Source organism: Phocoena phocoena, chromosome 17, assembly GCF_963924675.1.
Source record: "Phocoena phocoena chromosome 17, mPhoPho1.1, whole genome shotgun sequence".
NCBI classification, from domain to species: domain Eukaryota; kingdom Metazoa; phylum Chordata; class Mammalia; order Artiodactyla; family Phocoenidae; genus Phocoena; species Phocoena phocoena.
The window spans coordinates 71,873,402-71,901,130 of NC_089235.1; the positions used below are offsets into that span (position 1 = coordinate 71,873,402).

Consider the following 27,729-nt stretch of genomic DNA (forward strand, 5'->3'; position numbering starts at 1 on the left):
GGGCTGATTGCCAGACACTCTCACCTGCATTTCTTGGCCTAAAGGCTTCCTCAGCCTCCAGAGCCTCCGGCCCCCAGGTGCAGCAGGCAGGAGACATCGCCCTCCATGGGAGTAAAGACTGATCTGATAGAAGGCGGTCTGTCTCCTCTCCCAGCGGGGTGTGTGTGTGTGTGTGTGTGTGTGCACGCGCGTGCACTATGCACATTCTACTTCCAGGGGCAACTGCCTTGGTAACGCAGCTTTCCCTGGCTACCGTTCCTCTGCCGTCTTATCCCTTTGCTCTCCCCTCAGCGTTTCCTGCACTTTCCAAATAAGCCACTTGCTCTCAAGTCCTTGTCTAAGGGTCCGCTTCTGGGAGGACCCAAATTTCAGCTGTTACTTAAAAGGTCACATGATTCAAAAGATTCCAACGTGAGGGACTTCTCTGGCAGTCCAGTGGTTAAGACTCCACGCTCCCACTGCGGGGGGTACGGGTTAGACCCCTGGTTGGGAAACTAAGATCCCACGTGCCACGCAAAAAAAAAAAAAAAAAATTCCAATGTGTTGGATTCATCAAAAGGTGCTCATCAGGTGATTTCCCTGGAAGGTAGGGAAGGGTGTCAGCTGCTGGCTTGGCACCACGACCTTTTGATTTCTCAAGGTTTTCAATTCTTTAACGTCAGGATAGTGCCACACCATGAGAAGGTCACGAACACGAACTCTTCAGAGGCTCTGCTTTCCCGCCTGTCTGAGGAGCAGGCAGGGACCCTGTATTGTCTCACTGCAGGACACGTGATTTATGGGAATAGAGAACCAAGGATGTGATGTGAACTATAGTTCGTATCCTTATGAAATATTGAAGGGGATTCTGGAAGCACATTGCCTTTTTGCCTGATGCACAGTAAAATCTCAATAACTATCAGATGGGTGGGTGGATGGATGGATGGAGGGATATAATTTCCATTTTTTTGTAATTACAATTGTATTTGTCTGTGTCTGAGTGGGCATTGGCATCCCCCAAACTTCCAGCCACTGGGATAAACCCTATCATTTTTTTAAAATCAATTTAATATTGCCAGACCCAAGACAGGGTTATCAGTGATTCTTCATTGAGGTGGCTGAGGCCATTCTCTTAATAACATACCGGAAGAGCTGTCATCTCAGTTCTTGGCATATGTCTTTGGTGGGTTATTGGTGACCCATAGGTGATCTCATAAGATTGATTAAACATACTCCCTTCTGTATTTTTTGAATAGAAGATTGTGATTTCAGTGATTGCGGAGTGAAGATATCTTTTCCCCCTCCATTCCTCTGCCATCTCACCTTTGCCATCTATTCATGTACCAGCATCTTCAAAACCAAACCAGACAAAGAAATGTTGATGGGAATATTTATTGAGCCCCTACAGTGCACTCCAGGAAACATATAACCACCCCCTCGTTTGCCTTCTCCAAAGACACCTTTGGATGTGAGCTGACAAACATCACAATGCACATGTGCAAGGGTCTTCCTGCCTCTCCCCGCTTTGAGCCTCTGCTGAGGGCAGAGAGGATGGAGATGGGCCCAGAGAGGTTACAGTAGCAGGAGGGACAGAACGATAGGGTGTGATTGGTCATTTTCTCTGGGAATCTATCTGGGGCCATGCTGTGGCCTGGTCCCCAGGAGACCAAGGGACTTCCCCAGGAATCTTCTGGTTCTTCTCAGGCCCTCCCTGGGCAGCGGGGCCTCCACACTGTTCTCCTCAGAGCTGGAGCCAAGGGACGAAGCTGAAATCCTGCCGTCCTCGCAGGATGGCCGGTGGCCCTGGCACTCCTGTCTGCCAGGTGACTTGAGGCTTTGGTTGTAGAAGGCAGAGGCCAGGCATTCAGCCGCTGTCTGGTCACAGACACAAAGCAGCTTCTCACACAGGCTCTGGCCTACACCTTAGGGGGCAAGAACAGGGGAGCAGGCCTGAGACACCGCAGGGTGCTTGCCCCTTCCGCCCTGTACTCCCCGGCTCCGTCCTGAACCTCTTGGTCCTGCGTCCATTGAGTCCTCTACTGGGAATATTCTTAACTTTCTCCTCCTGGTTAGCGCATACTCGTCCGTCAGGAATCCACCCGGCATCCCCCCACCTCGTCCAGAAAGCTTCCTCCAGCCCCTCTGGCTAAAGGGAGTGTCTTTCCTGTGGGTTCCCATCGCATCCCACCCTATGGTTCTCACTGTCACAGCAGAAATACATGTATTTTTATTTGCTCCGTCTGGTGACCCCACTTCATTTCTTGAAGGTTTCAATGCATGTAGTGCGGGTTGGCACGCAGAACACGCGTGTGATTGAAAGGAAATAATGTATTTGAAGGTGCTCGGATGTAGGCAAGCATTCTGCAAACGTTATCCTTGTCTGTGGTTTTCAAAGACGTATTTGGTCCGTTTAATGTTGTTTTGTCTAATCCTACCGCGAAGTGTTCGTCAACCAGAACTTTTCTCATCACACTGACCCTCCACATCTCCTACCCGGGCCTTCACATCAGCCCCAGACATACTCGTTGCATCTCCACAGCGGGAGGCAGAAAGAGGAGACATGGAAGAGCAGAGCGGACCCAGACCTGAGCCTGTTCCCCAGAGCAGCTCTGCACTTGGGCCCCTGTGCCTTATGTGGGGTGGCCCGGAGCAGGCTCCGAGATGCCCTCATTTCTCACAACCCGACACCTGCAGCTGCTACAGGACACGGTGCTCAGGGCTCACAGAGGGTCGGAACCAGTTCACGGAAGCCCTGTAGGAGTTTGAACACCACACACAACCTTCCTGGATTCAGTGAGACCAGAGGGATGAAGGCGCCTTTAGCTGAGCAGGTGGGACCTCAAGGCGTGATTGTGTCACAGACAACAATCATCTGGTCCTGTCACTCATGGGTTCTAAACCCACCCCTGGCTTCTCACCCCCTAGAGGACAAAATGTAAATGTTTCAGCCTTGGGTTCATGATCTGGTACCTGTCTCGCCAGCCTCACCTTGCATCACCATGGTCCCACGACTCCCACTATCTCTTCCCGAAATACAGAACCACATGTCGTTCCCAAACTGCCAGGAGTTCCCCAAAGGCCACAGTCTTTCTCTTCCTTTTTCTTGGAACACCCACACCCAGCACGGCCACCTGGGAACCTGTTAACCTCTTGGAAAACCTCCTTCACTGCCCTTCTAACTTCTCCCAAATTCTCCCATCCTGGCTGCCGTATTCCGCGGGTTCAAAACCCCTTTCACCACGGTCCTAGGCACCTGTACCACCTCATAGCAATACTAATGATAATAGAAGAAGAGTCCCTTGCTTGTCTCTCTTCCTTGCGGGCTGTGAGCAGTTTGAGGCAGGGATCATGTCTGTTCACTGTGTTCCTAGGTCCCGATGGAGTTTTTTTGGATAAGCAGATAATTGGGTGAATGAATGAATGAGTAAGTGACATGTAAAGCACAGAGCTCCCTCCTGGGAGGTGAGAGGCACACACGATCCTCCAAGGCTGGGATTCCTGGAGGCTGAGGGAGGAGGTGGCACTGGAGCCTCAGCCTGGGCCTTCCCCAGATAAAAAGTGAGGGTGAGACAAACCCTCTCAGGGCTCTCGAGAAATGCTATAGGGACCATTTCCTTTTAAACTGCAAAGGGTAAGGGAAATACATCCACTGATGTACATGGGGAAGTGCAGCCAGAGAATGGAGATGAAGCCAGTTGTAAAGCAAGCCCAACAGAGTGAGGCTCCTGAGGGTGGGGCTGTTTCCAAATATCCCCCCCACCAGGCCCTGAATGGCCATGGAGGCACCTCCGGCTTCCACACCTGGGAGGAGTGGAGGTGCAGGCCCACCTCTTCCTTCAGCCAGAGACACTCCCCTTTTTATGGGCTTCTTAGGGGACCTCACTTGGGAAAAGTGTTCTGCTTCTCAGGAAAAGAGACCCACTGGCTCAGTGAAGACTCGGTTCTGGGTCTGAGGCTCTATGGTTTCACAGTTCCAGCCCCAGTTCTATCACCTCCTTCTACCTGTGGGGTCTTGGACCTCAGTCGCCGCCTCTGTAAAATGGGAAGTCTCGTGGTGCTACCTCATAGGATTGGTGTGAGGTTGAACTCTGTTAATACACATGAAAAACTCAGAAGAGCACATGGGAAGCACTCCGTAAGCATGGGTGATTTACATTATTCCCCGTCTGCTCTTACTGGCTCTGTGACTTTTGTCAGCTGACTTAGCCTCTTGAACTTGAGTCTCCTCCTCAGTGGAACAGGAGTACTAATGTGTGCCTCAAAGTTAAGAAACGTTTTAAATCACATTAGAGATAACAAGTGCTTGGGAAAGCATCTATAAGATGAGCTGTGGTCCTGATGCTGACTTGAATGAAAGAACAACCCACTATGCTGGCTCACAGCACTTACACTTGGGGGTACCATCCACGCATACCACTGGTGATCGGGGAAGCCTCTCGAGCAGGCAGTCCAGCCTTCTCACCTGCTCCAGGCAGCAGTGATGGGACAAACAGCACCTAAGAGCAAGGAAAATCGCTTACTGCCTAGAGCCCCCAGCTGTCCCCAGAACTCCCTCCAGGCCTGCTTATCCCATACTCCCTATATTGATGAGAGAAGCCAGTGCCTCCTTTCCAGTGCCACTGGACTCATTTATATACATCCCAAGGGCCACCATGTATGGCTGTTCAGGTTGTGGACTGCACAAGGATGCCACATCTAAGGCAGTGTCCATCACACCGGATGTATCTTACTCTTCTTTAAAAAACTCGGTGTTTTTATTGTGACTCTGTTGCCTGAAAAGATGGGTGACTTGCATATTTATTACAGTAATTTTCCAAAAGATGGAAATAAAGAGTCTTGAGGAAGGGGTACCACTTCTGCATACCATATGGGCTAAAAATAACCCACTCTCTCCAACCTTTTACATAATAGAACAGTTAATCTCACATCCATAAGGTACCCCCTTTGTCCATAGCCTTAAAAGAGAACAGAGTAACTATCTCGAACGTAAATAAAGAACTGATCTAGGAAGGTGTCCAGCAAAGAGCAAGACCTCAGGAAATAGATGAGAATGGATCATGTTCTTGCTTTTTAGACCCACCCATCTGGCCTGATAAAGCCTCACAGTGTGCCCCCAGCTGGTGGACACCCCGAGGGAACTTGTGATGGCTCCAACCCATAGGAGGCTACAATTGCTCCTTAAATCCTCTCTCTTCAACTCTCCCCTGTCCTTTAACCACTCTCACTCGGTCCTGGAGGCCACAGCCGGAGGCAGGGTCAGGCAGACTTGTGGCTTTTCGGTAGTGCTTGTGTTTGACCACGTATGGGCTTCACCACCCATTCCATGGTGCCGGCAGTCGGAGGAGGAACAATCCACCTGTCACATCACATTAGCCTGTGTGGGATGGGAACTGCAGCCCCCATTCTACTGTTATGACAGCCGAGCCACTGTCTTGTGTGGCATTCGGCTGGGGTGGGTGGCGGTGGATAGTTAGTAATAGTTAAAATCTAAAGTCAGTGAATCAGAAATCATATATGATCCAAGTACCCTTGAAAACCATTCATATGTCTCAGGATATAAAGTATGCATGGTTTGGAAAAGACACCGTTGCAGAAAATAATATCATTTTGACTAACCCTTCCTTGTTCAAGGCTATGGCTTTCCATTTTTCCATTTCTTCCTAATGGATGTCAAGGAAGCCATATCATAGCTCACTTGCTGCCTGGTCAAATCTCGTATTTTTTGTGAAATATGGTCAGTAGTCAGGAAACCTCTTCAACAGCACCCCCATATTCTTTCCATAGGGTTCAGCAGAACACAGTGACTACTGCTACCCAAATTTCTATTTTGCCTTATCTCACTGAGTGCTGTGGACTCAGGAACAATCCTTAAATGGTTCTCTGTCTTGGAGAGTAGAGGGCATGTTGTCAAGCCCCTTGATGAAAACACAGTGATTCCACAGTGTGGTATACACTTTGCTAGATTAAAAACTTCTTCACTGTCACCTGGTGGGAGGTAAATTTTCTGAAGTCTGCCTGGACAGCAGAGCCCCTGATTTCCCGGAATACCCCGCAAAGGTTGCATGCTGGGGCGGGATGACTGTGCAGTGGAGACAGGAGAGCTGTTGTGGAGGTAGGTGGGTGCGTGAGTCATACAGCCATGCAGACACCACGTGACCTGCAGTGGACACGTTCCATGTTCCTGCCAGTACTGTATCCCTTTGTGTTAACTACAGTAAGACTCGTCTTCTTCACTCTCAGCTATAGTTGTTGATTCTCCCCTGGCAAGCCCAACATTGGAGGTGGACATACACAATTTCACTAGAGCTCTAACTGGCTGTGAACTGGGTGAGTTTAGTCTTTAAACCTCATCAGTTCTGCTCTCAGCATCTTCCTCTAACTCATCTCCAGGCTGAGTTCCCCATCGTTTCCTCGGTGTCCCCACTGCATTTGTTACAGCAGGTGGTACTTGGTTGAATTGTCCATGTCTCTCACTCAGCAACGTCCCATGGGGCAGAGGCAGTTTGTTTTAATCCGCTTTGTTTAGGTTTAATCCTTTTTATGTCTCCAGCACCTAGCACAGTGCCCAACACAGAGCAAAAGCACAATAAATGTAGGCTGCATGCCTATATAAATGAAGGAATAAATTGATGAATGCATGAGGTCAGTGAAAATTCTTCCAAGAACAGTAGGTAAAAAAATTGACAATTATGCTTAAAAGTTGTTGAGAAGCTCATTTCAGTGTGTCATCCTGCAGAGCAAATCAACTGGGGACCCCAATTCTAATGCTGCTCGTTGCAAAATAGGCAGATTTGGGGTCTTCTGAAGTGTCTTTGCACATTGACCCTCATAGAGCAGCGGGGCAGTATTCGTGGTGGAGCTCTAGACCAAATCGAAAGATCTGGGTCTGCCTGGCTCTGCCCCTTTGTGGCTGAAGGACCTCAGACAGGTCAGCCTCAGAGCCTCAACTGCTCATCAGGAAAATGGGACCATAATGGCAACAAGCCCTCCTGAGTGAAATAATGGTACTCGGCGAGCTCTCTGTGAGCCCGAAGCGATGCCCGACATCGAGGAAGGCTGTCATCTCTCGCTGCAGCATCAACACCGCCCCCCCGCCATCCTCACCCGGCCGTACCTGTCCAGAGCGTCCCTTGGCTCGCCTTGTCCTTCCTGCCCGCAGTAACAGCCGTAAGATTCAAATTCCTCCGGGCACCGGGATGTCAGACAAAAGAGCATCTCTCCAAGCTGTGGCATCACCCGAGTGTTGTCCCCGCTTCCCAGGTGCAGGAAGGTGAACCTGTCACAGGCTGATGAGAAACAAGGACTCTGTCTCTCTCTCTGGCCTCCTTCTCCTCTCCCCTCCTCAGCCTGCTACTTGTGCTAAGCTAGGCGAAAGTCCACTGTGCAAACTCCATTGTCCTCAGTTCAGAGGGGGAAGAACCACGAAGCCGGAAGCCTGCACAGGGCTCCTCCCCAGCCCCCCTCTCGAGAGCCTTGCATGCGTGGAGGGCTTGCCCAGGCATGAGCAGAGTCCTCCTGTGTGTCCCACTGGCTGTGGCTGCTTGCCGGTGCGGGGCCTTTGCCAAGGCACCCGAGGGAGGAGAACCATCCAAACCCAAGTGTTTCATTCTTTCCAGCAAACCACGCTGCGCATGACGCCAAGCTCTTTCCTTCAGGGCCAGTAAGAGCGACAAGAGCCCTCGGTCAGGGGTTCCTTTCCCCGGCTCGGCCTCCAGCCGCTGATGGCTGCAGGCTCATCTGCCCGCTCTGAGAATCGAAGTGCTCAAGCGGCAGGAGGGATGGCGCCTCCCAGTGGCACCAAGTGGGACGGTCACAGTGCGATGCGGTAGCCGAAGGGGCTTGGTTAAGGACTTCACCAGAGGATCCCGAGGCCGGGAGAGGACAGACATCTCTGCCTGCTTCTGCTCACCTTTTCCAGATGTCTCCTCAGGACCACTTCTGACGGATGACACAGCCAACCCCAGAGATTTAATGCCAGCAGGGACGATGGTTGCACCTTTAGCTGTGGCAACAATCTCTGCAGACCCTGAAAACACATACCTTTATGGTCCATATCTGAACAGTGGTTCAAGAAGAGGTTTGCAGATGGACATGTAGTCAGGGCCAAATGCAGACAGAGCATCGGGAGAGTGTCTTCAAACTGGGTCTACAGGCATCAGGGCAGAGCCTCGGGGATCCATGGACACTACGTGAGAATCTGCAAATTTCCTACGATAACATTAAAACTGACAGGACCCCAAGCTAGGCCACCTGGATGACATCTCGTGGGCGAGAAAAGTCATAGCCTCTCAGGCCTATATTTGTGCTGTGTTTGCCATCATGAGCCTGCCGAGCGAAGGTCCATGATGATGCTCGCGGGTGAAGAGATGAAAAGAATGGTGGAGAGGTTAAGCCAACTCACAGTACTCAGTAATGCAAACTCCTCAGAGCACTGCACCAGCTTCTCTTCATACTCAGAATTAAGTGCAAGGTCCTCTCCATGGCCGTCAAGGCTGCCCGTGATGTGGCTCTGCCTGCCCCAGGCAGGCTCCCTGGCACTGTCTGGATCTCCCTTTGCTCTCAGACCTCAGTCCCACCAGCTCCTTTGGCTGGAGGCAGAGAGGTCTCCAACCCACAGGCCAGATCTCCAGCCCAGTGTGGTCCGGACCAAGGGAGCCTCAGTAGGCCCCGTGCCCACTCATCTGCTGACCCAGGCTCAGCTCCCAGAGCTCTGGGTAAGACCTGGGCCTCTGACTTGCAGTCCTTCCCCAAATCCACCATATTGGTTTGCTTTATACGTCTGGGCTTGTCTCAGCTTGCTCAACACTGGTCCTCATGGGTTAGAAGCAGACCTTTAGTAGTTCTGTCGTAACCTCAGTCTCCTAGGTTTAGTATCCTGCCCAGCTCTCCAACCCCACGAAGGTGAATCAGAGGGAACAGTGGAAAACAATGAGCTACCTTAATTTTCTATTAAAAATGGGTACAGGTTTTTTGTTTACTTGTTTTCAAATAATAGTAGGCACTGTTGGCCCCTGGCATGTGCATATGAATGTAAATTGGTTCAGTTTTTCTCCAGGGCAATTTGGCAACATATTGAGAGCCCTGAAATGATTATACCTTTTATCCAGCAATTCAACTTCTAGGCATTTATCAGAAGTGGATGGGCATAAAGCAAGTGCATATCTATTATTTATAATAACACATGTTGGAAATAATTGGTTAAACAGTTAATAGGATTCCATACAAGAAACTATTGCACAGCCTCTAAAAATCATGTTACAGAAAAATATTTCATGTCAGGGGAATATCTTCTCATTGCATGAAGTGATACAATGCAGACTGCAAAACCGTGGCTGCCAAGTGGTCTCAAATTCATTTTATTTATGTTCACAGATGTGCTCACTGTGGGTCGGGGCAGACTGGGAGAAAGCATCCTCAAATATTAAAAGTAGCTACTTTTATAATGTGGATTTAAATAGACAACTAAGTACAGTTTTCTATATTTTTCTAAATGCATCTCTTTAGCAGGTAGGTTTCAGTATCTTCCTACTAATGGATCTGTTTTCTAATTGCACTTGTCTAATTTTGGGCTGGGGGATATAAAAGTAAATTGGCTTCAATGATTTCTTTCATTCTCGGGAACACACTTGATTTCATAAACATATGGGGGACAACAATATATACAACATATACAAAGCTGAGCATGCTTACCTGGAGAAGGTGTGGCCCTTGCATCTTCTGTGTCTTCCTGGACTTGGCCTGGTTCTGCCCCTAGAAGAAGAGAGAGGGAGTAAGCATTAACTCCAGTCTGTCCCATCTTGGTCTCCAGAGGCAGCTCCCATCCCACTGAGCCCAGGAGGCAACGTGCTCCTTGCTCTGCCCCTGGTCGCCTCCCAGGAGAGCTGGTGAGGGCAGGGTCCCTGCTGAGCTAAAAAAACCCCAGACTCAGGCTTGCTGATAAACACAGCCGCAACTTGTCATGCTAGAAGCAGGTGAGTCTGTTGAAATACTTTGAGAAAGCAGACTTCTCCAGAATTTGAATGAAAATAAATAAACATAAAAATCGCATTTTTTGGACAGAGGAGAATAAGGCAGCAGAACTGTGTGATTCCAGTTGCTTGTGGTGTGGCTCTAGGAAGGCTGCTGAGCCCCGGTTTCTTTGTGAAATGAATCTGTTGCTGTTTAACAGTCACTAAGCTTCTAGTATGCTATAGAATGAGTGTGTGTTTACCCCCCACCCAGATTCATATATTGAAAGCTAACCCCCAACTGGATGGCATTTGGAGATGGGACTTTGAGAGGTGATTAAGTCATGAGGGTAGATCCCTTGTGATGGGATTAGTGTCCTTATAAAAGGGACCCCAGAGAGCTTCCTCATCCCTTCTCCCATGTGAGGACACAGTGAGAAGGTAGCCAGCCATCCATAACTAAGAAGTGGACTCTTACCAGAACTTGACGATGCTGGCATCTTGATCTTGGATTTCCAGAGCCATGAGAAATGAATGACTGTTGTTTATAAGCCACCCAGTCTGTGGTACTTTGTTATAGCAGCCCGAATGGACTAAGACTTACTACATGCCATAGACAGCACTGAGTGTTTCGATTACATTAACTCAATAACAACCCCGTGAGTTAGTACTATGCTCACCCTCATTCACAAAGGAGAAAGGGGACACAGTTGCTCAAGGTCACGGAGCCAGGAAATGGTGACATGCAAACCTGGGCTACCTGGCTAAAGTTGACCCACTTAACCACTATGCTAGGCTACTGTTTCCCTTGTGGCTGTACCCCAGAGAGCTAGAGGTGGGACCTCCAAAATGCTTTGGAAAGGAAGGAACTGCCTTAACTTCAGTGTGCCAGAGACCAAGTTTATGATGATGTTATGTGAAAATCAGGCTTTGAAATTTCCTGATGTGGACACGAATGCTCAGCAAAGAGAGAAAATCTCGGCAGTTCTCAGCTGGGGCAGATGGTTCTCGTCAAAGGCAGAAGGTACAGGTTCAGAACTAAAGGAATACTAAGATGTACTACCCTGGGGAGTGACCCACCTCTCAGAGCTCCTCCTTCATCTGTAAAATGGGGATAACAACGGGCCTCTAGGGTGAGGGAGGATTAACTCAGAGAAGGGGCCTAGGGGCCTAGGAGCCCGCCGACACATCGGAGGTCCTCAACAATGTCACTGCGTATTAAGCAAGGAATCCATTTGTTTACTTAGTCACTGTTAGTATTAGTAAACCGTTATTATCAGTTATTTATACTTATTAATAAAGGAGCCATGGTTGTTAATGACCACAAGCAAAGTAAATATGTTAATTCTTCTGATGACATCTCAGTCTAGATATTTTTAAGTAGGAGGTTTTTCTCTGTGAATCCCTATTGTATAACAGAAAGCCTGAATGAAGTCTGGGGTTAGAAACCAGTCTGCAAGTCACTGCTGAATGACAGGGCTTTTAACCTCCCAGAGCCCCAGTTTCCGATATAATCTGCAGAATGGGTATAATAATATTTCCTCCAGGCCATGTCAAAAACAGAACTGAACACAAATATTTAGATGGCATTTCTCCACTGGGTTTCTTGCTGTCCTCCTATGTAGTCCCCTCTGCTTACTTGTCCTGGAGAGAGTGGTCAGTCGGGCAGCTCTGGTCTCAGCTGCCACTGTGAAAGGAAACCACCACATCTCAGTTACCAACCCAGCTCAGCACCTCAGCTGGGCAGAGGAGAGAAGGCCCATGGCAATCTGATCAGACTATGTCTGGATGTTGTTGCACCATTACTTCCCAATTCAGTGGACAAGAGGCCAGATAAGTGCCAGTCCTGTGTTTAGGCAAAGAGACCGACAAATGACCTCTTTGGGAGAGAGGGCCATTATTTCCCCTGGTTGGGATGGCTTTGTTGGGGAAGGCAGCTGAAGAGGGAGTTTAGGTCTAGAAGTAAGGATGGAGACAGTGGAAGCCTCAAATCTCAGCCCTACCACCCAGCTCTGGGCTTGGACAACTTCTTTCTCCATCTCAATGTACCATCTCAATATGGAGGTTACAGCAATTATTTCATAGGGTTGTATGAGCATTAAATGAGATTATGTATTTTAGGCAAGTCGTCCAGTATCCTGCATGTGATTTGACATTGTATGCGGTTTTTTTATAGTCACACTAGAATTTTTGGAAGATGCTGGCCCAGAATCTTCCCATGCTCTGTCTCATTCTCCAGTCACAACGGACTGGGATAATCATCCCTTTCCAGGGATTGGTAAACTATGGCCCTGCCCTCAGCCCATTTTTGTAAATAAAGTTTTATTGGCACCACAGCCACACCCATCCAGTTACAGATTGTGTATGGCTGCTTTTCTGCTGCAGTGGCAGAGTTGGGTAGTTGCGACAGAGACCCTCTGGTCCACAAAGTCTAAAATATTTACTATCTGGCCCTTAACATAAAAAAATGCTGATACCTGCTCTATGCAAAGGGGAAATTAAAGCTTAAAGAGCTTAAACCACGCTTCCCAAGTCACACAGATGAAAACTAGGAGAGCGGGGGATCCATCCCAAATCTGCCTGACTCCAAAACATAATTTCATCCTGTAATGGTGAGAGAACAACTACAAACCCCAGACCTTTTCCTCACAAACTGTCCCACCTGCACCTGCATGATTGATTTTTGAGCCCGCATTCAGGCTGCCCCCTCCTCTGAGGGCATTTGTGGTCACTGCCTAGGTCATGGATGTGAGGGGGTGAGTGCGTGTGTGTTGGGGAGCGAGGATGAGAGTGTATCCTCTCACTTCCTCCCGTTGGACTCTAGACTCGTTGAGGAACCTTATTTACTTTGAGTCTTTTCCAGGGTTGTGCCACAAAGGGCTGATGGGATGATGGTTCAGGCTGAAGAAAGTGGAAAATGTACGAATTTGGGGTTATTTTGTGATTGTCTGGTGGGGCCGTGAAGCCCGCAGCTTATCCTCAATTTAGAAGGGACATGGCCACTGCCAGTCATGCTGGGAATGGCTGCCGGTTGGAAGCAGGGCGTATGGTGGAGCTTTGGTTTGGTGTTGGTGCCATTTCCTCTTTTCTCTGGACCCGGTCTCCAAGGCATGGGCTGTCCGGAAGCCGTTGGGGCTGACATGCCCTTGGACATGGAGGATGGCTGGGGGTGAACACATGAGCCTCTGCTTTTAACCTGGCAGAAGCAGCAACAGCAGAGGAGAGCAATACACAAACTTGTAGGGCGGTGGGTGTGCAGCGCCATCTCCCTGAGGTGAAGAGTTGCCAGATTTAGCAAATAAAAACCCAGGATGCCCAGTTCAATTTGGATTTCGCATGAACAAAAGATACATTTTTAGTAGAAGTAAGTCCCATGCAAATCCTGGGACATACTTATATTAACAAAGTATGTGGTGTTGATCTGAAGTTCAATGTCAGATGGTCGAGGGCGGGGTCTGCCCTTTATCTGACAATTCTCCTAAGGTGGGACTAGGAGTGTGGGAGAAAGCTGAGCAAGTAGAGAAGAGATTTGGCAGTCAAAAGGAAGTAGGAGGGGTTCTAGAATGTTCCTGAGGCAGTTCCATTGTAAGCCCAGGCAGGGAGCATTTTAAGGGAGATAATCCCAGCAAGCAGGCAGCTGGCACAATCAAAACACAGCAGAAAGAGACTCACAGACTTTGAAAACAAACTTACGGTTACCAAAGGGGAAACGTGGAGGGGGGGTAAATTAGGAGTTTGGGATTAACAAGTATACACTGCTATATATAAAATAGATAACCAGCAAGGACCTACTGTAGAGCACAGGGACCTCTACTCAATACTCTGTAATAACCTACACAGGCAAAGAATCTGAAAAAGAAGGGATATATGTATATGTATAAATGAATCACTGCTGTACACCTGAAACTAACACAACATTGTAAATCGACTATACTCCAATAAAAAATAAAATTTAAAAAAAGAAAAAAAAAGCTACTCTACCAAAAAAAAAAAAAAAACAACCCACGGATATTTGGGTTCCATACCGGTCCCCGCGTGTTCATCTTCTCCTGAGAGGGCCGTCAGGCTGGAGTCCGTGGGCTCCACAGGGACCACTGCAAAAAGAGCCCCCAGGAGCAATGAGTGAGGAATGCAAGTGCCAGGGGTCCCCAAGGACAGGCTGGATGGCTGGATGAGGCAGGAGGATAAGGGGGCTGTAAAAGACGTTCCCAGAAGGGCTGCTTGTCCTGCCTCGGTATACCTCTGCCTCTCGCACATCGCCCAGGACACAGGGGTGCCCAGCAAGTCCCCCCCTCGGGAGGGACTCCAGCCAGGGCTGGGTTCTGGTGGGGAAGGCGACACCATTGGACACAGGCTGTGGCGATGAAAGGGCTGCAAACTCCGAAGGTTTTTGCCTATGGAGTGTGGTCCCAATTTGAGAAGACCTGTGTTCAAAGGGAAGGCAGATGGCAGAGAGAAAAGGGCGCTGACTCAGAACGTCCATAGAGATACAACCTGCGCGCACACACGCAGCCATACACACACGTCAGCCTATACATGCCCATACACAAACCCACACATGCACACACGCATAGACACTCATAGGCACAGGCACACCTGCATCCACACACACACAGCCATATCGGCTTCCTCTTTAACAAACACTGCAGTGCTAATTCTGAGAAAGAGAGCCCGGCCCCAGGAAAGGAGGGATGGTTGGCCGAGGTGCACCTCGAACTTCCCATCCCCGGGTACCCACAGTATTGGGACTGAAAGATCGTGGGAACTTTGGCAGACAAGGAATGATGGGCATAAACTTAACTCTCACTTTTTTCATAAGATGCATGTTTTAGAGTCAGAATCATCCCTTGCTTAGTTCAGTAGACAGTTATAAGGAGGCTACCCTGTCCTGAAAAGTGACCCATGAGAAAACAGCTTCCCCTTCAAGGAGCCTCACCTGGATCCAGGCAGCTCCTTGTGCTGCAGGCTCTGGGGGGCAGAGGAGGGGGACAGCCGGTCTGTTCCCGGGAGGCCTCAGTGGCCAGGAGCGCCCCCAGCCGGGAGGGGCCTTTGCCCCGTCTGAGCACTGGACCCTGTCCTGCTTACAACTATAGGCCGAGAGAAAGAACCTGGGGTCTCCGTCCTAACTGGATTAAATTCACACCTGTCTACGTAGAAAGGGCCATTTGACTTTGGGTGTGAACTGAGTTTATCAGAAGTAATGGCATCTCCGGCTGGGGGATGTGGGCACGTCTTCAGTGCCATGGGTCACTCCAGCTTCGGTGAGGCAGGCCAGGTGGAGGAGGTGTATCCACCCACTCCCATCAGTAGCCGGAGCCCTGTGGTCCAAACAAGAGCAGCTTCCCGAGAAGACCTTACCTCTGGGCAGAAGTGTCAGCAGCTCTTTCCTGCTGGTTGTCTCTGAAGAGAAAGCACATGAGAGAAGTGGTTTTGGAGAATGTTAGAAGGTGCTGGACTTGGCATCTGAAGAAACACAGCAACGATTGGTCCCATACCAGCTCCCGCCGCAGATCGCCATCCCCACCGCTGACGCAGGGCCTGGATCTTCCTACCTGGAGGCTGAGCCAGACAGGAGGACGTGTCCAGAAGGTTCAGGGAAGAGTTGATACTGGACTGAGCCAAGCACTCTATGGCAGCCTTGTCACAGGTACACAGCAGGTGCTCACAAGCGTCCCCGGACTCTGTACACAGAGCAAGGGCAGAGCAGACCGGAAGAGCTCATTGGGAATCCTGAGAGGGGAGGCAAACTCTAAAACTGACTCCCGCTCTGCCCCCAAAGCCCTGATTCTCTTGCGGTTTTCTTCATCTCATCCACGCCAGCTCCATGCCTTCAGCTGTGTGGGCCCAGCCCGGGAGCCATAGGCGCTCCTTTTCCCCCGCACTTACACCCGATCCACCAGGCCATCCTACCGGCTACTTTCAACCTATTTGAGTCTGACATGCGTCCCCATCTCCACCCCCGATCACCCCCTGCCTAGGTGATGTGAGTGACCTCACTGGCCCCCCCGCCTCCTGCCCAGCTGCCCAGCCTCTTCTCACTGAGGGGCCAGAACGGTCCTTTTCAAACCCAGGTTTCAAACTATACCTTTGTGTGTGTGTTCAGAACTTAGAGCAACTTCCGCACTCAAAGTAAAAGCCACTTGCCCCCTGTTCCTTCTCAGACCTCACCTTCTTGCACTCCTCCCCCGTCTCCCCACTTCTGACCCACTGTCCCCCTTGTTTCTGAAACACCAGGCACCTGGACCCTGGGGTCCACCACAGCTGCTTCCTCTATCTGCTCTTCTCCTGAGTAGCCACAGGCTGGCATCCCTTCTCTCAGTGTGTGCTCAACTGTCACCTTCCCAAGGAGGCTTCTCTTGACTTTCTTATTTAAATAGGAACCCACACCCCAGCTCTCCCTATGCCTTTCCTCTGATTTATTTTCTTCCGCAGATCTTAGCATGATCTAACATACCGTATGATTTGTTTCTGACATTTTCGGTGTCTGACAGCCAAGAGGAAATTCCAGAAGGTCAGGGTACCCCCAGCACGTAGGCGATTGTCTTACACTTGGTGTAGGTGCTCAGCGCGCGTGAGTTGAGCGAGTGAATGAACGAGTCATGTTTCTTTGTGTTCACTGTGTTCCTCACCTTGTAAACTTATACCCTTCCTGATGCTCTGAACTCCAGCCAGTCCATGTGGCCTGGACTGTGGGACCAGTCAAACCTGGGTTCAAACTCTGCCTTAGCCACTTAGAAGCTATGTGACTCTGGGCAAGTTATTTAATTTCTCTGAGCTTTCCTCGCCTTGTCTGAAAACTGGGGATAATGACCCCCATCTAACAGGGTTGTTCGGACGATCAGAGTTGCTGTGTATAACATCCGTGGCACGCAACAGGCACTCGGAGACGGTGCCCTAATATTACTGCCCCAGCTTGCCATGGTCCTCTTCCCTCAATGCCTCTGCCTGTTCTACTTCTTCTGCCGGGATTGTCCAGAGACATGAAATAAAATTCCTGGAGTCACCCAGCTAGTAATGTGGAGGGCTGAGATTTGACCCGACGTGTGTGCCTGATTCCTACAACCACACCAGCCTTATTCATCCCTCGTGGACTCAACTTCTGTCACTGAGTTCTCAACAGATACCAGTCACCATATTAACTGTTTTACACTTAACATTGTTTACATTTTTAAAATGTAACATTGTTTTACATGTAAGCATTACTTAATTTCTATAACAAATCTCTGAAGCAGGTTTTCTCCTCCCCATTTTGAGGTTCCCAGTTGTTAAGTAGAAGGTCAGGGTATTCCCCCTAAATCATACAATGCATAAGTAGTAAGCTATTTGCTCTTCTCAAGCGGCCAGGCTTGGTACAAGCATAAAATTGTAGATCAAATAATCTGCTGAGCAGCTGTTGTTTCAATTCAAAAAGAATTTGTTGTGCCTCTACTCCATGCAAGGTACAGATGCCATAGATCTGGCCCTTGTAGGGCTCCAAGTATACACAGTGATGTTGCCAATGGAGGTGATGATGAGGGTGGACCCTGGGAGCCTGGGCCTGCAATCTCTGAACTGTCATTTCTCAGCCCAGCCTCCTGGGACACCTGGAGATGCTCACCACAGGTGATACTCTTGCTGACACAGTTGACATCTGTGCTAAGCTTGGCGGGGTCTTGCAGACAGTCGATCTCAGCAGCCTGCTCGTAACACCTGCGATGCTGGAAGCAACAGCTGTGGCACGATGGGGAAGGGTCAGGGTGAGAGTGTGGGTTAGGGTCAGAAGAGGGGCAGACAGCACATGATCACTCTGGCAGTGGCCTGTTCCAAATACTTAGGGTACACACACACCCACACACACGATATTTGAATTTGAATTGTATTACCTATGCAGCAGGTGCTATTATTCTTATGAGCATTTACATATGTGAAAAGTGAGACACATAAAGCTCTGTAAGTTGCCAAGGTCCAGGTTGATGACAGAGAGAGGCTGACACTAAACAAGGGAGTCAGGTGGCGCTCGCAGTGCATGCAGCAAGCAGTGAAAACCAGTGTAAAGGAGAAGACATACAGGCAGCTGTGTGGGCAAGCTACTGAGTTTCTCACATTACCCAACTCATAAGAATTTGGGGGAGTCAAGAGAATGTCTATAAAGACCCTGTCATGTGGTTGACACTCAATAAACTATGGCAATTGTTTTTGGAATCTGGCGTGCAAGTTCGAGGTGGAAATAATCTATCCTCCAGGAGTCTGGAAATTCCCACCTCCATCACCTGCAACGTGTAAAGTAATTGAAATTGGGTAGGCCCACCATTCTGCCAGTTCTGGCCATCAACGCTTTGATCATTCAGACAGGGATGAATTACTGCTTCATTTCTTTGACTTCTAGGTTTGTGGGTGTTTTAATAACTAAAGGAAATGGTAAGGGAGGACCTGAAAGGAAAACACATTCCCAGAAATGGTTCTGGCGCTGTGCCCCGAACAGATTCAGCCTCCCCCTTTCTGAATGTCAACGGGCTGGCTTATGGTCCCAGAAACGACACACTGTCCTTTTGGTGCAGAAACAGCTTACACCAATGGGAATCCTTCCCTATCTCCTGGGAGTCTGTGTAGATGAAAGCACACACTTTATCACACTGGATTTGGGCACAAATATAATACCAGTGAGGTGTAGACATGGTCCTGGAGTAGGGGTGAGATGTGGGTTCAATTTCCTGGTTCCACACTCCTGTTGCTGCTGCAGTTACTATAGCTCCAATTATTATAGCTCCAATTACCAATTACTACTACTACTAACAGCGCCACCACCACCGCCAGTTTACTAGGACTGCTGCTGCTGCTGTCACTACTGTTACTACCACTATTACTATTAATACTACAGCTACCTAGACAATTGTTAGTACTAATGCTGTTACTATCACTACTGCTATTACAGCCTGACTGTGACCCCCACAATACTATTACTACTATCACCACTACTACCACAGCCCTACTAATACTGTTATCAATCGCAACTACTCTTGCAGACCTAATAAGCCAGGCAAATCCCAATCACTTTAACTTGTATTTGCTCGTGTAATCCTAAACAATAACTCTAGGAGGTAGGTGTTATTATTACCACCATTTAATACATGAATAAATGGAACACAAAGAAGTAAAAGAACGTGCCTAACATCACAGAGTCCCTTAGGAACAGGGAATTGGAGGTACTGGGTTATAGGTGATAGGCATAAACTCTAACAGATACCACCAACTTGCCCTGATTGACCCTCCTGCTACCAGTAGCTACTTGCCGCATCCTTGCTAACCCCGGACGCTTCTAAGATTTTAAAGAACGTGCCTAACATCACAGAGTCCCTTAGGAACAGGGAATTGGAGGTACTGGGTTATAGGTGATAGGCATAAACTCTAACAGATACCACCAACTTGCCCTGATTGACCCTCCTGCTACCAGTAGCTACTTGCCGCATCCTTGCTAACCCCGGACGCTTCTAAGATTTTAAAGAACGTGCCTAACATCACAGAGTCCCTTAGGAACAGGGAATTGGAGGTACTGGGTTATAGGTGATAGGCATAAACTCTAACAGATACCACCAACTTGCCCTGATTGACCCTCCTGCTACCAGTAGCTACTTGCCGCATCCTTGCTAACCCCGACGCTTCTAAGATTTTAAATTTCACTGCACACACCCACATACACCTGCAGACACAAACGAAGCCAAGGGAGTTTTCCGCATCCGTGCTCCGCCCAAGCCTCAGCCGGGCCTCCACGAGCTCACGTTTTGGTCGTGCTCACCTGTCAGACTCGTCCACAGGCAGCCCTTCCATCTCAAACCTGCAGGCACAGCCGTACTCTTCGAAGTCCCGGGGGCAGAGACCAGCCACACACTTCATACCATTCACGAACTGGAGCAGTGCGGGGAAGTTGGTGAAGACATCCTGCAGCCAGGTGAAGTGAGAGCCCAGGCAGTCTGGGGAGGGGAGGAGGGCGCACCAGGAGCCAGAGTTGAGGAGGGAGCCCCCTTCTCGGGTGGATGGTGCCTTATCACCTACTAAGCGCCTACTGTGTACTTAGGACAATTCTAGACAATTGAAGGGAAGCGGGTTTACTAGCCGTGGTCCCTGTTGGTTGCCCACCTGACAGCCATTCATCCCTCTTCCTTACCAACAAAACTGAAAAGCACTCAAGGAAGGTAATCTCCTCCCCAAGTCCCTGGGAGTGTTTAATAGTCATTCTTGGCTCATCATGGTAATCCCGTGCTTCCAAGACAAGGACCCCAAATATGACCCCAAAACCCTAAGGGTGAGACTGTTAGAAGCTTTTGGGAAATATTTCTTTCTTAATAAAGCATAAAGGCACGTAAGAGGGTCCTTCTGAGCTACACCTTTCTCCTTCCTTGAATATGGGGAGGATATGTTGGCTGGAATTGCAGCAACCACCTTGCAGCCATGAGGCCCCAAGCCTAAAGCTGAAAAACTATTATGTCCAGGGTAGCAGTGGGGTAATATAGAACAAACCTGCTGGCTCTCTGATACCTGTGTTGAGCTACTGCACCAATGCTGGTGCCTTCAGATGGCTTATGTGAGATCATTAAATGTCTTTATTATTTAAGTCACGATTAGTTTGCTGAATGGATCCCTAATGATACAGTCCTGGCAATAAAGAAGTATAAATCAGTGCAGGAAGAGAAGGGGTGCAGACACTAATCATTTGAGGGCACCTGCTATGTGCCAGAGACTGTGTTAAGGGCTTTATTTTATTTTTAACATCTTTATTGAAGCATAATTGCTTTACAATGGTGTGTTAGTGCTTTAAATAGCACGATAGTTAAAACTGATGGAGTGAGTAATGCTTTATAAAACTTTCATTTGGTCTGTGATCCCATAAACTTCTTGGGTTTTTTGTTTGTTTGCTTGTTTGCTTTGCTTGTTTTTGGCAGCATCATGGGCCATGCCAGATCTTAGTTCCCTGACCAGGGATTGAACTCGCGCCCTTGGCAGTGAAAGCTCGGCGTCCTAACCACTGGACCACCAGGGAACTCCCCCCCCATAAACTTCTTGTTAATCCTGTAAGGCAGATGCTATTCTGTCACCTCCCTTTCATGGGTAAAGAAATAGAAGGTCAGAGACATGCCCGAGGTATCCACCAGCAACAATGACTCATCCTAAACAAAAATGCTCTTGCACACAAAATTGGCAAGAAAACAGTATCCACCTTTTTGATTCCACAACTCATGGTCGCCCTCTCTGCTCTCTGCCTTTCTGATCGGATGATCGTCAGGTGCTTAATGAGGTGACCCCATAGCACCGATTTAAACACACAGGGTCATCGTGGGGAGCTTGGGGAGATCCAAAGTTGTTTGTGAGGACCACGTCCACCTCGACTGTTCGCTGCTCTTCTAGTTTCTTCCTACCTCATTCAAACTTCCCTTCCCACCTTTTGTTTCCACACAGCCTTATCAGAAACATGAATACATGGTTCTACGCTGATGGAAAGCCACCCTAAGGTTTATGTGTATGTGTATGTGTTTATAGAAACATGCATTTTCATTCAAGAGCTTCCAGGGCACCTGCACTTAGTCATACATACATTTTAAGTGCAGTTTTATGCGCAGCATTGTCTAATCCCGTAGCAGCTCAGAGTCACCTTGCTCATGTCCATCTTACTATAATCTTATTTTGGGTACTTTTAGTCATCAGTGATGGGAATCATAGTAATGCCGTGCGATTAACAGTCAAATAATAGATATATAACTGATCAGTGGAATGCTTCTTAAACTTTATGTATATTCAGTAGTTGAGAAGGAAAAATAAAACCACTTTTGTGGAAGGGGACCAAGCTCTGGACTCAGAGGAGACCTTGTCCCTTCTGGCTGTGTGGCTTTGGGCAAGTCCCTAACTCCTTTGGCTTAGTTTTCTTGCCTGTAAAGTAGGGATGCCATTCCCCTCCTGGCCAGGTTGAGGTCAGGATGAATGAAGGAAGGACAACGAAGCCACCTGGCAACTCAGTGACTCACCATGTGCTAAAGGGCACCACTACTCTCATCAGGACCTGGGTCACATTGTTGGGAGCTTGCTGACGAGGCTGTGGGAGCTCAGAGGGCAGAGCCCAAGGCCCTGGTAATTTCCTTAGATTTCCCACACACACCCCATGCCCTGACACCTGGGGGAATAAAAGGCAAGTTCAGATTTAACTTACCAAATATTTCGGCCACTCCTCCCACATTTTTAAACACCCCGTTGAGGAAAGTCATATCTAAGTGGAAGGAAGAGAAAATAAATTAGAGAGGCTTGAGGTCTACCCCTTTCCCTTCCCTGTCCACCCCCTGTGGGAAGAGTGAGTAAAACTCCTTCTCTAAAGATAGATTTGACCTTGGGCTAACTTTCTAATAACACAGGTTACCATGGAAACCTGATAAGATAGAAACCGTGAACTGTGTTGCTAGACAACAATGCTCCATGGTAAAAAAAAAAAAAAAAAAAAAAAAGGCCCGTGGATGGTGAGGTGTATCGGACGAACTATAAACACCTGGTGGGAAGTCATCATTTTTGGATCTCCATCAGCGTGACGACTCATTCAGTTGGGCACATCCATTCTGGCATCCTAGAAGTTATACCTATGCGGTGGTTACTAGGGGTACTGACTCCTATGGAGAGTGAAGATTCTAGGCCAGGGCGGGTCCAGGGGCTGCTGCACGTGAGCCCCGTTCCCTTGTACCTGAGTTGTTACCTAGGGGATCCTGGACTACTGTGTAGGTTGCTGCCAGGGGTTATCTCGATGAAGAAGAATGGCTGGCATGGCCTGCTGGCACACAGTGCTTCCTGGCCCTGATCCTTCTAAAAGCCAAGTGTGGCCTGTGAGCCTAAGTATCTACCTGAAGAAGACCTCCTAGCGGGCACTGCACTTTCCATGGGGGTGATGCCATTTGGAGAGAGGCCACTAACATTCATGTTTGGATGGGACTGATCACTTAGCTTGCGTGGGTTCCCGCACAAATAGTTCGGCTGACTCAGCTCACCTCTCTGCAAGGTCAGAAACGAACCCTTAACTCAGGGTTAACCTCACCAGCTAGTTCACGATGTATTCTATTCTTCAGCGATGCCTGTATAAGAACCCTGAGAAATATTTACAATCCGTCACCAGGAAAACCTTCTGTTCCCCAAGGAACAATTACAGATCCCTCCTTCTAATAACCAGAGGACTGCAATACATCATATTTTTCTTTTCGTCCTGCCTTTTAATGCAGTCACTACATAACCCTCATTCATCAGCCCATTTACTTCCCTCTTCTAGTTTCCCCTTTCAGCTGACCTGTGTCTTTGATGAGAGTTTTTAGTGCTTTATTTCAAAGGAGAGACCAACAGTGGGTCAGACAGCAGAGTAAACTGTGAGAGAGAGGCTTTTGAGTCTTACTCAAATCACTTTACCTACAAATGCCACAGCAGTAAATGGCTCTGGGGTTTATTCAGAAGGGATCGATTTCTCTGCCGATATCCTAGACAGCTTTCTATCCAGCTAGGTCTCCTAAGAAAAAATCAAAGGATGCTTACTGATATTTTCTGAGAGTCCTGGAGGCAGCTCCCATGGAAGATGTGGGGTGTCCAGAGGGTGGGCCGCTATAATCGAGGAGGAGAGCAGGGTTAGCACCAACACTGCCGCTGCCCAAGTGCTGGCATACAGCTGGGAAGTGGTGGCCGGGCTAGCAATGAGGATGCACATAAATTCAATTCTAGACATATTTTTCTAGTACCTGCTATGTGCCAGATCTCTGTGGTCACCTCTTGAAGAAAATAAAGGAGTGGCTGGGTAACCCAGTGTTTTATGTTAGTTGGCCTTAAGGGAGTGACTTTCTGGTTTAGGATGGGGAGATTTGGGGACTTATCTTGAAGCTGTTGTTGCATATGAAGCATACAATTTTAACTTATATTGCATGTTTGTTTGGAGTTACTTGAGATGAAGGATTGGTGGAAATAAAAACAGACATGGAAAGGACCCCAAACTCCAAGTAGTTTATAACTGAGGACAGGGGTTTCCCCCAGACTATCAGCATCAAACTCACCTGGGATGCAGGCTCAGTAAAAGGTACCATCCTTGTGCCCTCGCTCAAGTCTGATCCAGCAGGTCTGGAGTAAGGCTCAGAAATAGATATTTTTAACAAGCTCCCCAGCTGGTTTTAAAGTTGATGGCCTAGAAACTGCACTTTGAGAAATGTTGCTTGGGGGAAAAATGATGATTTCTACAGTACCCAAATATTACCACCAACTTTAGTTAGTGTTTCATCAAGGTGGGAAGATGGGCAATGGGGACAAATGGATGGGAACTGGAATCTTAGTTCAACCAGGGACCAGCTCCCTAGAGGCTCAGAGGGCTTACAGACTTGTCCATGCTCACATTGCTTTCCCCTCTGGTTATATGCAGCATGTGAGTAGCCTGAAATGTTGAAAGATTTTTGTCTTTCTTCACAAAGTGGTCAATTTAGTCAGGCCCATAAGTTTGACATTGTTTGGAAACCTGCAAATCTGAAAGCCACGAAGGGTTGGCCTTCAAAGAAGCAGGTTAGATTAAATTTATTCAGGAAGATGCCCCCAGTTGGCCCTGCTTGGCTTAGAGCAGGTTTCACGGCCTAAGACTTGATATTTGGGCTGGATAATTTTCTGTTGTGGCTGTCCTGTGCATTTTGTACCCCTGGTTGATATCTGGGGGACTGCAGTGAGCTGGGACAGCTGGGATCAATCCCTCTTGGATGCCACACTCCAACCATCCTGAATTGCTCTCAGTTCCATGAGTGTGCCCTGACCCCTGGGCCTTTGCACAGGCCATGTCCTCTGCCGGAGTACTTTGTCCATGACTCAGCCTGGCTGAGCTACTCACCATTTAAGCTTAGCTTTAACAATACCATGTGGAAGTCTTTCCTCTCTCCCTCCCTCCATGTTGGAAGACTCTGGCTAGTTGCCTGCCCCTGAGCTCTCATGCCCACTCCCACCTTCTGGTGACCTCTACCATGGTACTATTCATGCTGATTCTCAGGGGCTCCTTACTTGTGGGTCTCTGGCATTAGACTTTGAACACCTGAGGGCAGGAACCTCATCATAGTTCCAAAGCCTAGCACCTCATTTGGCGTACTGTTTGCTGAGTGGATTAAAGGAAACCATGAAGAATGACTTGGAAGGGCTGAGATGGGAGGCCCAGAGCCCAGTAAGGTTTAGACTGACTGTACTTGTCCAGGACAGAGAAAACAGGAGTCTTTCTTAAGACTCAAGACTGCAAACCCAAATCTCTCCAGGAGTCAGGCGGATGATTTAAACAAGAGAAGTGGTCCAGTGCTGGGAAACAATAAGGATTGGTGGAGACTGTGGAGAACTTGAGAGCCCCAGGCCACAGTGGGAGGGACAGCTGTCACTCAGCCCCAGGCCTTGGGGAAGGAATCCCACAATCCAGATCTTAAAAAATTTGTTGGAAGTCTGGATTTTTGGAAAAATCTTCCCATTTTAAACTCTTGGCTCAAATTTTAAATTAAAACAGCAACAAAAGCAGGTTGCAGGCTGACTTTAGTTTGAGGGTGAAAGGAAGATACTTTGGGTGTGTGCAGAGGGGCTTGGTGGGGTCAGTACTCCACCTAGGCCAGCCAGGCAGGGCTTGAGCTGACGTACACGTCTCAGCTTTTGGTTCCAACCACAGCCCCTCTCTGCCAAGTTCTCGGAATGGTTCCCAGGGAGAGGAGTTCCCTCCTGACTGAGCGCCATGGGCTGTACAGCGACAGTGCTCTTTCTGCACAATGCAGGCTTTCAGACCAGGAGGGAGACTCACAACTTCAGTTCTGTTCGAGCCCTTATCACAGAGCCCGTGTAACTGCTCTGGCACTTTCTACACTGGGCACAGCGGCCTCAGGAACTGTTTAATTAGCATACCAGCCAACAGCTAAGAACGTCTACTGCCCACTTAAGCAGCGATTGTAAAATACGGCCTGCTGGGCTTCCCCGGTGGCGCAGTGGTTGAGAGTCCGCCTGCCGATGCAGGGGCCGCGGGTTCGTGCCCCGGTCCGGGAAGATCCCACATGCCGCGGAGCGGCTGGGCCCGTGAGCCATGGCTGCTGAGCCTGCGCTCCGCAACGGGAGAGGCCACAACAGTGGGAGGCCCGCGTATCGCAAAAAAAAAAATATATATATATATATATATATATATGGCCTGCTCCTTGTTCATTACTGCACTGGTATTTCCTTTGTGCAACTGATAATAAAATTTCTGCTCTGGAGGGTGGGGAATGATCTTATTACTGACATGGGCTTATCAGGTATGTTTGCCCCCCTACACTCCCACTTACTTTTCGGGATATCGGTGCCCACGCATTTTCATGAGCAGCTAAAAAAGTCACCCTGGATTTTATTTTATTGTATTTAGTTTTATTTTTTCTTTACATGCTGCAATATTTATTCCAAAAATCTTTAAGAAAACCCTACTTTCTGCAGGGAATTGTTACAACCAGTGAACATAACGGAGAGAGATGTTTTCTCTGAGCTAATAGGAAACTGGCCCAGAAGTGAACTATAGCAAGAAGATTGATTTGGCACTTAGAAAAGAAACTTTCTAGACCTAAATAGACATTTCTCCAAAGAAGACATACACGTGACCAAGAGGCACCTGAAAAGGTGCTCAACACCGCTAATTATTAGAGAAATGCAAATCACAACTGCAATGAGGTATCACCTCCATCACCAAAAAATCCACAAACAATAAATGCTGGAGAGGGTGTGGAGAGAAGGGAACCCTCTTGCACTGTTGGTGGGAATGTAAATTGGTGCAGGCACTATGGAGCCTCCTTAAGAAACTCCAACTCCAGGAAGTGCTGTGCCCTGAAGTCTAAGGCAGTGTTCGCACAGAAGCCACAACCTGCGTCCCTCACGGCTGCTTCTAGCCAACAGCTCAGCACGGGCAGGTATTCATGGTGGGCTGGGTTCCTGGGGGACGCGGGACTCTTCTGATGGACTCCTCCCTGGGGGCCTTGCCAAATTTCCTTAGACACACCTGTGTCTGTCTAGGATGCGTTCACCACCACCCCTCCCTGGTCTCTCCTTCACTTGCAGAGCTGTATGACCTCTCCCAGACTTTCCTGGTTGACACTCCATTTTTTTAATCGTAGTTGAAACCTTTCCACACTTAATCCTGTCCCGTCATCAAAGAAGACCCAGACTTCTTTGAGTGTAGTGTGCAGGCAGAGGCCTCAAAAACAGACCTTTTCCCCTACAATGTCACGACCAAGAATTGGCAAACTGGGGAGGTGGGCAGTCTCTATGGTGGCCACACAGTCAACCCTGCAAAACTGGAACTGTAGGCATGGCACATTTAAACCCATATATAAGAGGGTATGTTTGCACTTAAACTTTCTATGGTTATACTTTTTTTTTTTTTTAACTCTAGGTGTTTGTGTTTGAAAATAAAATCTCTCAGGACAAACACAAATGTCTGTGACAGGTTATCATAACAGGATATCATGATCATTTTTAGTATCACAATGTAGTAGTAAACTAAGGGGAAACAGAGTTAAAGCAAGAAGGACAGATAGAAAAATGTTTAGTGGCCTCAATTTTATAAAGAAATTTAAAAATTTAAAAGGCATGTAAGTGGGGGTGGGAGGATATAAAAGGACAATTTTGATCAAAGGGAAATGTATCATTTTGGAAGAAGAAAGTGTTAGACAAGAAAAGAAGTTTAAAAATTATAAAAATGGGTTTTGGTAAATGAGATTTCATTTAAAAGGAAAAAATTAGGGAAAAACTGTAGAACATTTCACAATTTTGTCACCAAAGATGAGGTGAGTCAAGATCATAG

The 27,729-nt window shown here is 48.2% G+C and overlaps 1 protein-coding gene across 1 annotated transcript; it reads right to left on the reverse strand.

Moving 5' to 3' along the window:
• Positions 1 to 1,608: 1,608 nt before the first annotated feature.
• OC90 (otoconin 90) lies at positions 1,609 to 26,250 on the reverse strand. The gene is made up of 13 exons (XM_065895154.1): positions 26,225 to 26,250; positions 23,454 to 23,602; positions 22,102 to 22,158; positions 19,699 to 19,873; positions 17,524 to 17,636; positions 15,479 to 15,607; positions 15,285 to 15,326; positions 13,952 to 14,020; positions 9,670 to 9,729; positions 7,889 to 8,005; positions 7,094 to 7,265; positions 4,369 to 4,475; positions 1,609 to 1,901 (listed from the first exon to the last, which is right to left on the reverse strand). Exons 1-13 carry the CDS (start codon positions 26,248 to 26,250, stop codon positions 1,609 to 1,611), a joined length of 1,509 nt encoding a protein of 502 aa, XP_065751226.1.
• Positions 26,251 to 27,729: the final 1,479 nt, after the last annotated feature.